The sequence below is a fragment of the Barbatula barbatula genome (assembly GCF_947034865.1).
Source record: "Barbatula barbatula genome assembly, chromosome: 23".
NCBI lineage: Eukaryota > Metazoa > Chordata > Actinopteri > Cypriniformes > Nemacheilidae > Barbatula > Barbatula barbatula.
In genome coordinates, this window is record NC_136786.1 from 8,312,313 (window position 1) to 8,327,723 (window position 15,411).

The 15,411-nt window shown below is 40.8% G+C and overlaps 1 protein-coding gene across 16 annotated transcripts in view; it reads left to right on the forward strand.

Moving 5' to 3' along the window:
- Window positions 1-15,411, forward strand: part of kmt2ca (lysine (K)-specific methyltransferase 2Ca) — a 107,305-nt gene that overhangs the window by 55,081 nt on the left and 36,813 nt on the right. For 15 of the 16 annotated variants that reach the window (XM_079487858.1, XM_079487859.1, XM_079487869.1 and 12 more), the window contains exons 13-23: window positions 1,583-1,690; window positions 1,780-2,594; window positions 6,244-6,363; window positions 9,314-9,430; window positions 10,725-10,829; window positions 11,135-11,239; window positions 13,024-13,205; window positions 14,065-14,229; window positions 14,392-14,501; window positions 14,980-15,057; window positions 15,179-15,391. In XM_079487858.1, the coding sequence (XP_079343984.1) occupies window positions 1,583-1,690; window positions 1,780-2,594; window positions 6,244-6,363; window positions 9,314-9,430; window positions 10,725-10,829; window positions 11,135-11,239; window positions 13,024-13,205; window positions 14,065-14,229; window positions 14,392-14,501; window positions 14,980-15,057; window positions 15,179-15,391 (2,118 nt within the window). The remainder of the gene's footprint in view (window positions 1-1,582; window positions 1,691-1,779; window positions 2,595-6,243; window positions 6,364-9,313; window positions 9,431-10,724; window positions 10,830-11,134; window positions 11,240-13,023; window positions 13,206-14,064; window positions 14,230-14,391; window positions 14,502-14,979; window positions 15,058-15,178; window positions 15,392-15,411) is intronic. The other variant, XM_079487862.1, reaches the window with a different exon arrangement.

A 15,411-nucleotide genomic window follows, 5' to 3' on the forward strand; every position in this document is an offset into this window, starting at 1 on the left:
AGCAGGCAGCACTGAAGCAGTGCGGCTTTCATCAGGCTTTGCAGTGCTAGTGAAGTGTAAGTGTGGATATGTCATCAGGACACCACAAACAACATCACTTCAGCACTCTTGACTGATGCCTGATCATCCTGACTCCGTATCCTGACCCCACCAATCATCAACCCATTCCACACAAACCATTACTGAAATAAGACCGCAAAAAAAGAGCTGGGTTAAAAAATGCTCGTGTTATGTCACAGCCTTGGACAAGCACTACCATTCATACAATTACGGTCAATGGCCTGAAATGTTTTTCAACATCTTAAAAACGTTTAATCTGAAGGCATTTAAATGTTAGTAATGAGTTACACCGTGTCTACACTGTACGCGGCGTGGCGTGATGCGACGTGACACACGGCTTGTTTTAATGGGATTTTTGCGCCGCTTCGCATCCAGTGTGGGCAAAATTAATAACGGGTTCCAATGCGCTCGATTGTCTTTTGTCCGGTGTAGACACGGTGTAATAGAGAATTCGTTTTATTTTAACATAATTAGTTTCTTTCATAACTATACATTTTATCAAAAGGTTTAGGAAATCAAAGCATCAATAAATATATACTGTTTAAAAAGCATATTAAAGTTTGTTTACACAACAACAACAGACAAAAAAGACCCAGAACTGTGCAGTTTTGAAACCCTTCGCAGACAGGATTTTTCCAAAATAATCCACGCTCACACGGTAAAGAAACACGTAACGTGCACATGACATCACAGTTGTCACATGTTTACATTTTCTACGTCACACACAGATGATTTGTTTAAACTTAAACCTAAAAACGTCTGCATTTCAGGCACCCAAACTCTGCTGTCTTGTAAATGAACAGTCAAAACACATAACAGGATTTCTGTTTTTCGATGAAGACCGTGTTGTGTAAACAACCTTTCAGAATGACACCTCGAGAAGCTGGAATTTGATTTGTCACCACAAATGACCAATAAGGAAGTTTACTATTGAAATATTGCCTGTGTAAGGTTAGGAGTTTTTTCCTCCGTTGTTTTTGTTTCTTTGGTCCTGAGGAAGAGCTGAGAACATTACTCATGGTTATTCGTGTATCAGCAGAGAGAGAGAGAGAGCGAGATAGAGAGATGTTGAAATCTGTTGTCTTTGTGTCGTTGCTGGAGTATTCCTCTGGTCTGTTCAGAGTGGAAGAAGCATGAATGGATGATGGAGAAGCGAGCAGGATCGTTTTACATACATGTGTAATATTGATAATAAGACGTTATAAATGTAATTTCTTACCTACTGAATCCGTTCAGCTGTGATTTTGATGTTATCAAAGCCGAACTTTTCTCAGAATACCACCCCAGCTTACCGCAGGGGCGTTGTTTCCTTTTATAAATAGCATTAAGTCACAGACAGATTTCATTGACTCTGTTTTTTTTGTGTTGCATTAAACAAGCATGAAAACGTTGCGTGTTGTGATCACAAATTGTGAGAAGATACTTGGAGTGCTTGTCCAGACATGTTTTTATTGTAACTCAGAAACACGGTTTATTAAAAGTATTTTGTTGGTTTAACGTAACACTTCTTGACTCTCTTTAGATGTCTTCATGGGTGTTGAGGAAGTGAATGAGGTAGAGGAGGAAGTGATGTTGGAGCCAGAGGCCGCTGCTAGTCCACTTCCTTCAGTTCCAGAAGAGGTTCTGTCATGTAAGTGTTTTTCAAGGCCATCCCTTATTGGTTTGATGTGTAATGTTTTCTGTAGATACAAAGCCCTTAGATTCGTGTTTCTCTTTTAGCTGCTGAACCTGTCCAAGAGATCCAAGTGACAGTCACTCTGACGGAAGGTCCCGAACCTCCTGCATGCTCCTCCACTTTGGTGGGTGTAACTTCGCTCTCCTTTCAGACTTCTTCCACTACTGAGGAACACGATCAGGAACACGATGTCATCGATGCGTTGGAAAGGACGAAGGAAACCGAGAATACACCATCTGAAGCTACAGAGGATGAACCTAAAGCAGACGTTTCGAAAGCTCTTCCAGCTTTGCCAACCAAAGAAACATCCCCCAAGCTTTCTCCAGCCCAGGAGGAGGAACTTATGGAGGTCTGTCCCTCAGATCTCTCCATGGTGGAGGATAAAGAGCTTGTCCCGGAAGCCCAGAACATCGGAGAAGGTATTGAGCATGGACAAAAGCAAGAACAACAAAGAGAGGAGGAGGTGGAGGAACCTGAGCTCAGTCCTGTTCTACCTGAAGCCGGTAGCGTCCCACCGGTTGTAGAGCTCAGTCCTACAGTGGAAATGGATACTACACCTGTCAGCGACCACAGCTTCTCAGGTTTCAGCTCTCCCACTGAGGATAAGAGCATGATTTTAAAACATTCCCCCTCGCTGTCCTCTGAAGGCTCCACCAAGCTGACACAGTTCCCGTTCTCAGCAGAGGCCTCGCCCAGCGAGACGTCTCAAAACCAGACTCCTACCTATGGCCTGAACCCAGTCGGATATAGCCCCAGTTTTTCCAACACCACCTTCATCCCCCTAATGCCCAAAATAGGTATGGGAAAGCCATCCATCTCAAAGAGGAAGTTTTCACCAGGAAGACCGAGGGTGAAGCAGGTAAAACCTCTTGGCTATTCTTTCATATCGCTTGGTATCCTGATTTCTTTGGGACATTGATTCTGTCTGTAATTTTAGCTGTGCAGAAATTACTCCTTTGCTTTACATGTTCATTCTTCACATTGATAAGTGGCAGAGCGTCGTGTGTATTAATTAACATGGAAAAACTCTTACTGCGCTCTATCTGGCTCAGGTTTTTTTTCGCTCGCTCTCTCTCTCTCTTGCCCTGTCGTTCTCTCCTGCCCCCCAATCCCTCCGCTGCCCTTCTCAAATACATCACTCACAGTATCCCGGGAGAGAGGGGGGTGGGAGTTTGCTCCGAAGCCAAGGGTTTATGGAACATAAAGGAGTCTTTTCGGTGGTGTGTAATTCCGATAACAGCTCACTGAGCTGGAAGGCACAGCACAAACCCATTTCCTCTTTGAGCTCGGGAGCAGGGAGAATGCTGGGAACTACTTTTGAAGGCCTTCAAGGCTGTCAGAAATCTAAATGAAACCTGGCATTGCCCTGTCAAAGTAAACTTTGCTGTTAATCCACACATGCTTGCAAAACAAAGATTTAATTGTTCTTTATTTTCCAGTGTTTGGAAACATCTCATTGTTTGGCATATTAGTAGTTGAGCAAACTTGCCGCTGCCCCACCGTTCGGCTTAAGCCTGTACACATCAAACTCATGCCAGAAATATAACTGTGAAGAAAGTCACGTCTCTCGTCGAGGCAAAAAAGTTGCACCTAAACACACCGCAAAGACTGTGGACAACTACCATGCATGTTCTGTGCCTCCACAAATGGAGATAAATGTGTTATACCAGCAGGTGGCAGCAGTCGTTATTCGTACGTACAGAACAGTATACACAGTATCATCAGATGCACGCGCCTGGACTGCGGTAAACTTCCGGTCTTTGTTTGTTTATTGGTCTGGCTGCAATAATATGACTATTTATATTATATTTAATTGATCTTAATATGTAGTTCAGTCTAAATTCAAAATATTGGAGAGACAAGATTAGCCAAGTAACGGTTCTTCTCGGTTTCTTTGCTTGTTATCAGAAATAATCTACAGACACTCTATTTACTGCGAACGTGTACCGGAAGTAAAGGGCAGTCCACGAACGTGTATATGTGCAGTAACGTTTGTTTATGTTGTTGCTTTGAAACCATATGTAACAGAGGAACTAGAGCTGTGGAAATATCTTGTACACAAATTTGCTAATATAGTGTGTTTTCATTGAATAATAAAACACAAGCTTAGTTAACAGCCTATAGATTGATTTGTTTCACTGCCTTACTGGCAAGCTTAGATGCTAATTCTGCGAGGACCGAGTAGCGAAAACGCAAGCAAAACACGTTATAAAAAAAAAGGTAGACCCACAATCAAAATCGGCCAGACAATAGCTAATTTCTATTCGTCGGCTTGTTGTATCACAGGCTTTTTGGCTAATTTCTATGCGTTGTCTTGTTGTGTCACAGGTTTTTGACCCAAAACACACCCTATGCAACTATGCAAATGATGATGGCAATGCTTTGTTAGCACATGGCAAGCGCAGCACTCCTCTATATACTTAAAGGTGTTGTATGCTGTTTCAGCAGTTTTGTTAGCTTCTGCAATTTTGCTAACTCCAACCACATGGAGTTTCTCCAAAACACTTGCCTAGCAGACCTGAACATGCAAAATGCCTCGAATCTCTTTCACTTTGGCTAGTTTCTCCTTTTGTAATTGGTCAGGTCTTGGGGACGTTTAATGCTTTGTGTTTACTGCGTGTTCTGCAGTTATTCTGATGGTAACAAACCTTATAAATAAGGTTGCGTTCAGATGACCATGCCATTATGCTGGATGTGTTGTTTTGTACATTTAAGCGTGTAGACCTGACCTGAAAGACAAATCTGACCTGAGGAAAGATTTACATTAGTGCCACTGTAGAAACTCTGATCATGCAGTATGTTGCATTAAATGTTGTGTAATGGCACAGTGTGTAAAATTTCATATGTGTATAGCCCAAGTTTGTGTCCTTTTGGACGCAGTGTAATTAAAAGATAGGCGGCTGTCATTAGTTCCAACTGAGATTTTCTCTGTATAAGTGTGCATACGAGTGTGTCCAAGCTCCCTTGTTATTCTGTGTGTATGAGAGAGAATGAGGTTTTTTGTTGTGCAAATGAAATTTTAGCATTTCAGCGTTTTCTTGAAGCAACTCCCGCTGACTCTTTTCAGAGAAAACTGAAGCTTACTTTGCGGTCTGAATTTGCTAGAAGGTTCAGAGTCCTCTTGGGATTGTCTTCAAGTTTTCATTTGTCTGTTGGGCGAACTTAAAGATTTCATGTTTCCAACTACGGCTTATTAAAGTGTCTCTTGGGCACTTGCGCAACACCGAGCTACTTCAGTTAATATATGGAGCTCTGTGTTTTTCGTTATTTCTTTCTTTCGTTTTCTTATTTTGATGGACTGGATGTTCTCTCTCAACATTTACTCTAACACAAATGTTGATTTGCAAATGAATGCGTCACCAACGTCACATTTTTTTCTTTGTCATTATTAATATTGTAACATTTCTGTATTCACAGGCATGTTGGCATGATTTTTGTTTGCGTCTTAGTCCCCTAACTTGCTTTTTAACCACCCTTCCTTTTTCCAGAGAGTTAACGTGTTTTTTTGTCTGGTCTTGTTTTTAAGGAATGATATATTGTTGTAATGCAACTTTTTTTTGTAAAGGAATTTTCTGGTTCAATTACCAGTTTTGCTTTGTTTAGCATCTGTATTGAATACTGCTAATATTAATTTTGGTGCATCTCCGTGTGTAAAAGTAAACCGGAAATATTTATAAGTGAATGGTAATCTCAAAAGATTTACGTTAAACTTATTCAAATTTATGTACAAATTATATGCACTAACAAAAAAAGTACGTACTAAAAATATCATAAGCAATATACAAGTTAACTTGTAACGAACCTGAACATTCCTTTAACCTTTTAGTTTGGGATAAACCTTTACATGACAGCATAAAAGACATTAAAGAGCATCCAAGGTGCTGCGGCTGTTATTTATTGTTTATAACTCTTTGTTTTCCTTAATGAAAATAACTTTATAAAGTCGTCACAGTGATTGTGTTATGCATTGTAAATACACAGACTAACCTTCATTAGCTTGTTAAACAGGCTAAAAGCTCCCCATGACGCTAGACATAATTCTCTGTGTTTATCTCAAAAGACCACTTGCTGTCATGCTGACACAATCATGCTTGTTTTTGTAAACAGACCATTATATGTGGTTGCTGCCATAGAGACGGATGCTTTATAATAAAAATCCTCGTGTTTTTCCTCTGTTGTAAGTGAATTTAGCGCACTTCCTTCCTAAATGACACTCGCACGCATACCAGCACTGCACGCTTGACGTTTGTAAGCCTGTTAGGTCAAAATGTCCAGGGCGCAGACGTTTTACGTGATGCCGCTGTCATGTTTCAGAAATTTGTCCCAAGCTACTCAATCTCACACTTCATTTGGTTGTTCTGTTGCTTTTATATGGATGTATTGCATTTATTTGACGTGCTTGATGTCTATATGCTGGCTTTCACATTTATGTTGCTGCATTTTGTTGCCTCTCATTTTCCCCTGAACATCAATCTACAACACCCCACCTCTCCGCCGCTCTATCTCAGGGTGCATGGAGTAACCGTAGTGCGGTGAGTTCGCCATCCTGGTCTCCAGAGCGCATGGATGCCTGGGACAACGATAAGACCAGGCCGCTGCATGGGCTGCCCATCTGGAGCATGAGATTGGTAAATGATGGGAGGGTTGAGGAGGGCTTGGGCTTTTAGGGTGGGTGTGGGTCAGTGGATATCTCCTGCTGTAGTACTTTGGGAGCGATCAGCAAGTCCATGTTTTTGATGTGTTTGCACTATAATGTGATCTTTTTTTAATGGTTTATATTCTGTTTTAGTTGTCGGAATATGATTTAAGGACATAGTCAGTAACCATTTATTATTTCTGGAAATCCATATGACTGTTATAAACAAGGCAACAGAAGGTTTTGGCAAATTTTTTACAGAATGCTTGTTCATTGGACATGGCATCTTAACACCGTACTAATAGTCTAAGTCTCTGAAAAAGTAAGAAACAATGTAGCAGTTAAAGATCCCATCAATCCGTCTTACAATCTTTACAGTTTTTTGTTTGTGGGAAAATGGACCAAATGTATTGATGAATATGCACAAAGATAAAGAGGTTTTGGTCCTATTGAATGCGTTCTAAAACGGGAATGTCTTTCCTCTTAAAGGTATTGTTCAACCAAACATGGACATTCTGTCAGCATTTACTCATCCTCATGTCTTTTCAAACCTGTGTGGCTTTATTTCTTACGCAGAACACAACAGAAGATATTTTGAAGAGCGTTGGTAACCAAACAACATTGACTCCTGTTGACTTTCATTGTATGAACACAAAACCACTGAAACATTTCAAAATATCATCTTTTGTGTTCCATAGAGGAGCCACATACAGTTTTTGAACCAAATGGTGGTGAATAAATGATAACATTTTTATTTCTTCAAATTAAAGATGACACATTCTTGGGACTTACAGTACCAAGTAGCAGATCAGGGCTGGTCTGTACATGTTCACTTGTACAAGGGTCAAAGACGTTAAGATGTCCACATCAAAATAACTTGACAAAATGTCCACATCAAAATAACTTGACAAAAGTAATGTCCATAGAAAGCACATTTAATGTTAGTAAAATGTGCACTTTATGGGTTCAACTACGTTTTTGGAGAATAAAAGGTCAAAATATGGTTGAAATAATTGTCATTCAGTGGAACACAATATTTATGTACAAATTCAGACAACAAGCTCATTCTGACTTGATAATATATTTAAAAATGCACATTTCAATGTGCTTCAAATGAGTATGGGCAAATGGGCGAAACCTAGGATAGTGGCAAATAAAAAACATCTGATTATCATTTAGGGTGAAAGAAATATGTCTTTTAATATGTCATAAATAGATTTTTGTTGTAAATATGCCTGACAAGATTGTTACACTGTATGACATTTTAGGGAGCGTCTTTTCTAAATCAGGAAAAACAAAGTTGCAATTAAAATTAACCAAACTTTTAACAACAAAAATATAATGCAGTAATACACTTATTGTTTTAATGCTTATACCCTTTTTAGTCTTTGACCCACTAACATCATGCCGTTTTTTGGCCAAATCCCACATAACAGCCAATTTAAGTCATTTTATGTGTTAGAATGGCAGAAATTCATTATATTTGTGAAGTTGATGCATTGTCAATGTCAATTCATGTTTATGGTGAACTTCCTGGTGTTCACCATAAAGAAACCTCACTCCACGTGCACGAGACACCGATTTACCAGTGTTTGCATCCCACCAATTTCAGCAATATCTCATCACAAATGCAGTTTTAGTCCACATGCTTCGGAGTCGAGCAGATTTACAGAAATGCCCCTCTCAACCCTGGTCTATTTTTCGCCCTCCATAATTCATTTCTGCGCAAATGAGACTCCGACTGTAAAGGCGAAGCTTCCTTAGGCGATCTCAGTAAATGAAGTTGACATGTGCTGTCTGAGTAGTGCTGCTTGGCTACAGTGAGGTAATTACCTGCGAGGAAGTGGGAATTGGGCCAGAGCTTCAGGCGGGATGCAAACGCAACGTGACACCTTCAGAAGGCCGGCGAGTTGGCAAAGGTCTGAGCTGAAATCTGATCTGGAAGTCAGTGTAGTGTTCAGGGAGCAGAACTGAGTCTCGCCGGTTCAGGTCTTGGGACGGATGGATGAGTTCGTATAACAAACACAGATGCACGGGACTCTGGTGCCTTCCAGAATGTTTTCCGACATGCTGGGTTGGACGTGGATTATTGTTTGTCCTGAGCAGCAAAAGCGTATCTTCATTTTGTGATTAAATCAGTCGAGAAGTGGTGCAGTTTGCTGTTAAAGGATAAAGAGTGTATTTTTTCCAGTTACTTTAGTCTTATTGGGTTTCAAATGTTTGCAGTATTTGTTATTTTGAATCATTTGATATTAAAGGGGTCATATGGCGAATACGTGTTTTTCTGCCTTTGGTGTGTTTTAAGTTGTTCAATTAAAATTGAAATAATTAAAGTATCGAAACAAAAGATGCGTTCTATCTAAAAGCGAATGCTCACCCAGACCTGCCTGAAACGCCTCGTGTAACCACACCCTCACAAATCTACGTCCGTTCATGGTATGATTTGACGAAGACCAAATGTTTATGCAGGTAAGGTGGGCGTACCTGTCAGTACAATAGCTTTGGAACCTGATGTTCCAAATATGGTAAGAGGCGTTACATTTTCATCACAGGCTTGCAGTAATCGACCAATCACTACGCACCGGTTAACTGGCCAATCAAAGCACACCTCGCTTTTCAGAGCGATGAGCTTTGTTAAAAATCAGCGTGTTTCATCGAGGCGTGGCAAAGATGCACGGTATGGGGGAAATACAGCCTTTTTTATCTTAAATCAATGTATAAACATTAATATTATCGTCTGTTTTAACAGCAATGCAGTTTTAGCTGTGTCATATGACCCCTTTATCAAAATAACAGAACACATTTTAAATGTGACCTAAATCCTAGTACTAGTAGCTACTTAGACATGGCATTTATTTATGAAAGATCTGTTGCCAAAATTAATTTCCAAAAAATTACCGTCTCAGAAATTTAAATTTTCTTTCTGTGTTTGTGTCTGTTAGGGACGTGGATCTGGTTTCCCAGGAAGGAGGCGACCCAGAGGAGCTAACCTGTCTGGAAGAGGTGGCAGGGGACGCTCCAGGCTAAAGGCGGAGAGCAGCCCTGTCGTGACCCCTGGGGTATGAAGTACCCCATTAATAAAACAACATTCAGATGGGCTTAGTGCTTACATTAAAGCCTGAGAAATGCACTCACGCTCAGCAGAGCTTTAGCACCAGATCTCGGCCCAAATGGCCTTTTCAAAATAGCGCATGCTGACATTTTCCCAGACGCAACAATATGCAGTAGTGATGGGAAGATTGAGCCTGCCACTGGGACAAAAATTTACACCTAAATCAGTTTTATTTCTATGGTGTTTGACATAATTTGCAGCTTTACAGGAAACCATAAAAGTTCTGTCAAATTGATTCAAGTACTTTCCTGTGCCGTGTAGTATAAAATGGACCCCTTCACAGCAGCTTCTAAAATTCTCCTTGCAAACTAAAAAGACGACAAAACTTTTCTTCTTAGCTGAACAGACAAGGCCTCACCGACCAACATTTGGATCATATGTGCAGAACTGGCATTTCAGAAAGTGGACCACTGCTATACCCATTACACCACTATATATTTCTGTAGCAAGCTGGTGTTCATTTGTTCTTAGAGATTCACTTGTTTAAATGCAAAATTCAACTTTAACTATCATCAGACCGGTTGTATTTTGCATTGAAAAGCACTTCGGCCATTTACATACTTTACCTTACTTTACACGCGCGCAGTCGTGGCCTAATTGTAAGAGAGTCTTGTGACCAGAAGGTTGCCGGTTCGATCTCAGGGCCGGCGGGTAAAGACTGAGGTGCCCTTGAGCAAAGCACCTTACCCCTACTTGCTCCCCGGGCGCTGCCGTGATAGCTGCCCACTTCTCCGGGTGTACGTTCACTACTCTCCACATGGTCACATTTCGGGTATGGGTCACCTAAACTGACAAATAGGTCACTTTCACCTTGTTTATGTATGCAAAGGGTTTCCATTTAGATTGTGCTCCGTTTGAATATACCTTGACGTTCAAGCTGACCTGTGATAAACTGGGTCACCCTCACATGTTTGCCACAGTCACAATCCAGTTATGATGTTGAGTGCATGAGTCTTGATATATATATATATATATATATATATATATATATATATATATATATATATGTATTCTATATCATGCAAAATACTGTTGTGAGGTAGTTGGGATTCATAGCCCTCAACAAGATGCAGATCAAGCTTAAATGTAAATATATTGTGCTCAGCAAGAAATATCAACTTCATTACATTGCCATGTTTTGGACTTTTTAATGTAGGTTTTATGGTTTTTGACAACTTTGGTATTGGGTTGACCTTTTGAGCCTGTGATGATACGTAAACATGTCATGTGATCTGTTCCAGGTGAACTTAATGGATTGTCCATATGTAGTTAAAGAAGAGGAGGAGAACTCCATGCACAACACTGTGGTGATGTTCTCCACCTCTGACTCCTTCACACTGAAGCAAGTAAGTAAACGCGCTTCGCCTTGAGTAAACAAGAGTATAAACAAAGTTTACATAACAGCATTATTTAGTATGCAAATGTACATTTAGTTTGTTTATATTGCTCATTCTGCAGTAAAGGTTCTTTCAAAACGGCTTTAAAACATCAACACATGACCGCATTTACACACGAGTACAGGGTGATTAGAAGGTCCTTAATACCTGATACCTGTCTGTATAAGATCAGGCATGTGGGTCTTATGAGATGCTCTTGATATATGTTGGAGATGAATGTGTGACGGTTGAGTGATGTCTCTGTGTGTCTTCAGGACATGTGTGTGGTGTGTGGGAGTTTCGGGCAGGGCGCCGAGGGCAGACTGCTGGCCTGCTCCCAATGTGGCCAGTGCTACCACCCCTTCTGCGTCAATATCAAGGTAAGAGACCTCTCCACCCTCTCACATCTCAGCCCATTCAACTCCATTTAGGAGACGTAATGGTGTGAATTATGAGCTGGTTTTATCTGCTGTGAAAGTTAATGGTGTGTAAGAAGCGTGACAGTGTTTGAGAGGAGCTGGGCGAAAGCAGTCGGAGAGTGTAAATGTGTAAAAAGTTAAGAGGATTTTCAAGCAGGCCATACATATTCTGTTTGATCAAATAAAGCAGAGATCTTTATCAAAAAAGGCAGCAGGGACGGCAGCAAAATACATCATGTTGATGTCAGTATGTCAAACCACACAATTCTTCTTCAACATCGAATGTATGAGACCCAGACAGGATCTGTGCTGGTTGTGGGGTGATGGGCTACAGAAATCTTTCATTAATGCTGCATTCCTTTAGGTAGCTTAAAGCATTAGCGAAATATCCAAAGTATGATGGCCTACGTTTCTGTTTATGTTGTGCTGGTCAATATGGCAGTCATGTCATGGAGCAAGTTGTCAATAGTAGTCACAGTCAGCCACGATCATCTAATTAGAGAGCAAATGTGGTCAATAACAGCAGGGTCACACAAGCACTAAAGCAAGTAGAATTCAGCTGCTCGTGCGGTCTCGCATGTCGAACTCTTTTCTTATTTGAAAAAGGACAGATATGAATGGATTCCTCATTTGAGAGTCATTTAAACAGATTTCGTTAAAGTACTCTTATAATTACAATATAGAGATTCTTCTTCACATTAATATAGAGATCAGCGTATCACACTATTTTCTTAATGTTACAATAAAATATAAACGCAACTTTTTCCAATTGTTGAACCTAGTTGACCTCTAAGGAACATGTATGCCTTTTTGGGAATTGTTTGTGTATTGGTTGGGGGAATGGTGTGATTGGCACAATAGCTACAGAAATGTAGCTATACTTGTATTTATAGTTGAGCTGTTTGTTTTAACTTGTCTATCCATTAGACGTATGTCATGGCCAGGTGTCGTGCCCTCTGAAGTCCAGCACTTGTGGATGAGTATTTTCGTCTCATTAAGTGAGGTTCATTCATTCACAGAGGCGAGCGAGCAGCTGACCGTATTTCAAAAGCATGCCAATGACAGCTGCTTGAACATAATAGATGTTATGCCAAATAACTGTATGGGGATAGTTGTGTTAGCATCATTTACATGTTGAAGAAAGAATGTAAAATGTTCAACTACGAAAGATTGTTACGATCTTATGATGTTTGTACATGTTTGCACAGATGCACTTCGTCATCTTATGTCCATTTGGGAAGAAAAACACATGTGTTTCGACTGACATGAGCGTCAATAAATGACGACACATTTTTAGTGCAATTTCATGACATGACGCGTTCCTACTAACACCTGAAACATTTACTGAAACGTACACAGCGCAGAGTATAAATCTAGCGAATCAACGCTACGATGGGCATTTTCAATAATGAATGAGAGACTCATGTTTCTAATGGCTGGTCGATAGATGCCCATTAGATTGATATTTGCCAAACTGTTGTTAAAACACTGTGGAGTAGAAACTGCGAGCAGCTGGTGAACAGCAGCATGATGATTGATTTATGGCTGCCCACGTAAATTGATGTGTAAATGCCAGCAGATCCTTCTGACAAATACCTCTGAGCCCAGAGATGTCTCACCGCACACGGACATATGTTCTCTTTGTTAGTCCTATCCATCCTGATTATTATCTGCTAAATAAATATCACTTTTGTCCTTCAGTGCGTGCCGTATGACCTCTGACCTCACCTGCCTGTTTGTTTCAGATCACTAAGGTGGTGTTGAGTAAAGGCTGGCGTTGTCTGGAGTGTACGGTGTGTGAGGCGTGCGGTCAGGCGAGTGACCCGGGCCGCTTGCTGCTGTGTGATGACTGCGATATAAGTTATCACACGTACTGTTTGGACCCACCGCTACAGAATGTACCCAAAGGCAGCTGGAAGTGCAAATGGTATGTACTGTACACACCGTGTTTTATGGAGACTTTCCATCAACATTACTTTTATATTGTACAAAACTTAATTCATGTATATGACTCTCACAGAAATCTTTCTGCATGTTAACAATTTAAAACATTTAGTGTGGTTCATAACACGTTTCCATCGTTGGTCTAAAATGACTGGTATTGCTATTTTTCTTACGACTTAGGACACACACACACACAACGTCGTCTTTATAATGATATTGATAGCGCTAATTTCACCTCAATCACACAAAAAATTATTTCTATATTTGCAAACCTACTTTAAGATTTCTTGCATTGAGACATTTTCCTGGCAAATAAGAGACTGCTGTCTTAACATAACATGTAACGTTTTAAATTTGGTGTGAAATATGTCGTGCACGCCATGTTGACAGGTTGACGTGGGAAGCGGCTGTGACGTATTCTCTTTTCTTTTTCCAGTGGGTGTGTTAAATCTCTCTCCTCCCTCTCTGTGCTTTTGCTTTATCTTCCTCGCATCTTTTGTCATCTTTCTCTGCATCCCCCATTTCATTTTGATCCATCTCACTTCGCCTGCTGTACACTCTCTTGATGTTTAGCAGCTGTTTTCAAACAAGATCGAAAGGGATTTCCACCACTGTAATGCCACATTCAAACAGAGCCGCGTTTGCATTGCATTGACACATTCACTCGGGGCTTTACTTGGATTGGAGCCATTGAAATATTTATTTTTAGGGCAGCGTAGTCAATGCTGTAAGCCATGTGCAAACATGAGGTGTGTCCATCCACAGAGTAGACACAAATAGAGGTCTGGATGCGACTTGTATGATGCGTGCGTGTGTGTTTAACTGCATATTTCTCCATGCAGGTGTGTGTTGTGTACCCAGTGTGGTGCCACGTCACCCGGCCTGCGCTGCGAGTGGCAGAATAACTACACACAATGCGGCCCCTGCGCGAGTCTCTCCGTGTGTCCGGTTTGTTTGCGCTGTTACAGAGAAGATGAGCTCATCCTTCAGTGCCGGCAGTGTGACAGGTGGGCAGATAAAAGAGCATCATGGGAAATGGCTCAGCAGTGGATTAATAAATGAATAAATGCCAGTGTTGATGTAGAAATATTTGTCGTTATTTGTGACTGGTTTTTATTGGTTGTGATTGTATGTCAGTTATGATGTATTTGATATGGTTTTGCCTTTAGGTGGGTTCATGCCTCCTGTCAGGGTCTGAACTGTGATGAAGATGTTGAGAACGCAGCAGACGACGGCTTTGACTGCCCTCTGTGTAAAACGCCAATCACATCTACACCTGGTAAGACCTACAGATCTCTGCTGCTCTCCCATTTTAGATATATGAAAACTATGGAAAACACTAGCTGAAATAAAATTCAACTCTGCAAAAGGAAACAAAATGTTTTCCTGGAAAGAAACGCCAACTATCTTGAGGTGCCAAGAACGGAAAGCACAATCCGAGCTGGTTTTTGGTTTTCTGTGTTAGCATTATCTAGAATCTCGATATGAACATGAGTTTTTAATGAGATGTGTGTTGATTGTGTGATTTATTTATCAGTGTATTCGGTCAATAAAACTTAGTTCCAGCTTAATGTGCTTCATTAAAAAAAGGCAGATGGCCTGAATTATAAATCAAGCTACAACCTGTTCATGTGAATGAAGCAGCAGTTGAAGTAATCTGTCTGTAATGGCTCCACACTGGCCTTTCATCAATATATAACTCAACAAATGACTGTGAATGTATGATCGGCCTAAATATGTTTTCTCTTGTCTTACAGCTTGTCCAGAGACAAATCTGTCGGACATCAGCGAGCCTCCTTCATCGACACCGATTCTAACAAGACTCAAAGAAAACGGTATGTGCGCTTCTTTTAATATCTGCATGCACACAATTTGTATTGTTTCGTGTAGTGACAGACGCTATTCTCAAGAGACTCTTGCTTTTATTTACACTGTTTGTGTGCGGTTTTCTGACAGACTTTCAGAGGACGTACACACAGGATGGAGTATGTTTAACAGAATCAGGCTTGTGTCAGCTTCAGAGTCTGTGCGTTCAGACCACCCGCCGCAGACGACAGAAACCCAAACTTAAGCTGAAGATCATCAATCAGAACAGTGTGGCTGTGCTGCAGACGCCGCCTGATCCTCAGTCTGAACTCTTCAGAGATGGAGATGTGGATGACTGTAGAGGTAAAGAGGTTTCAAAGGGC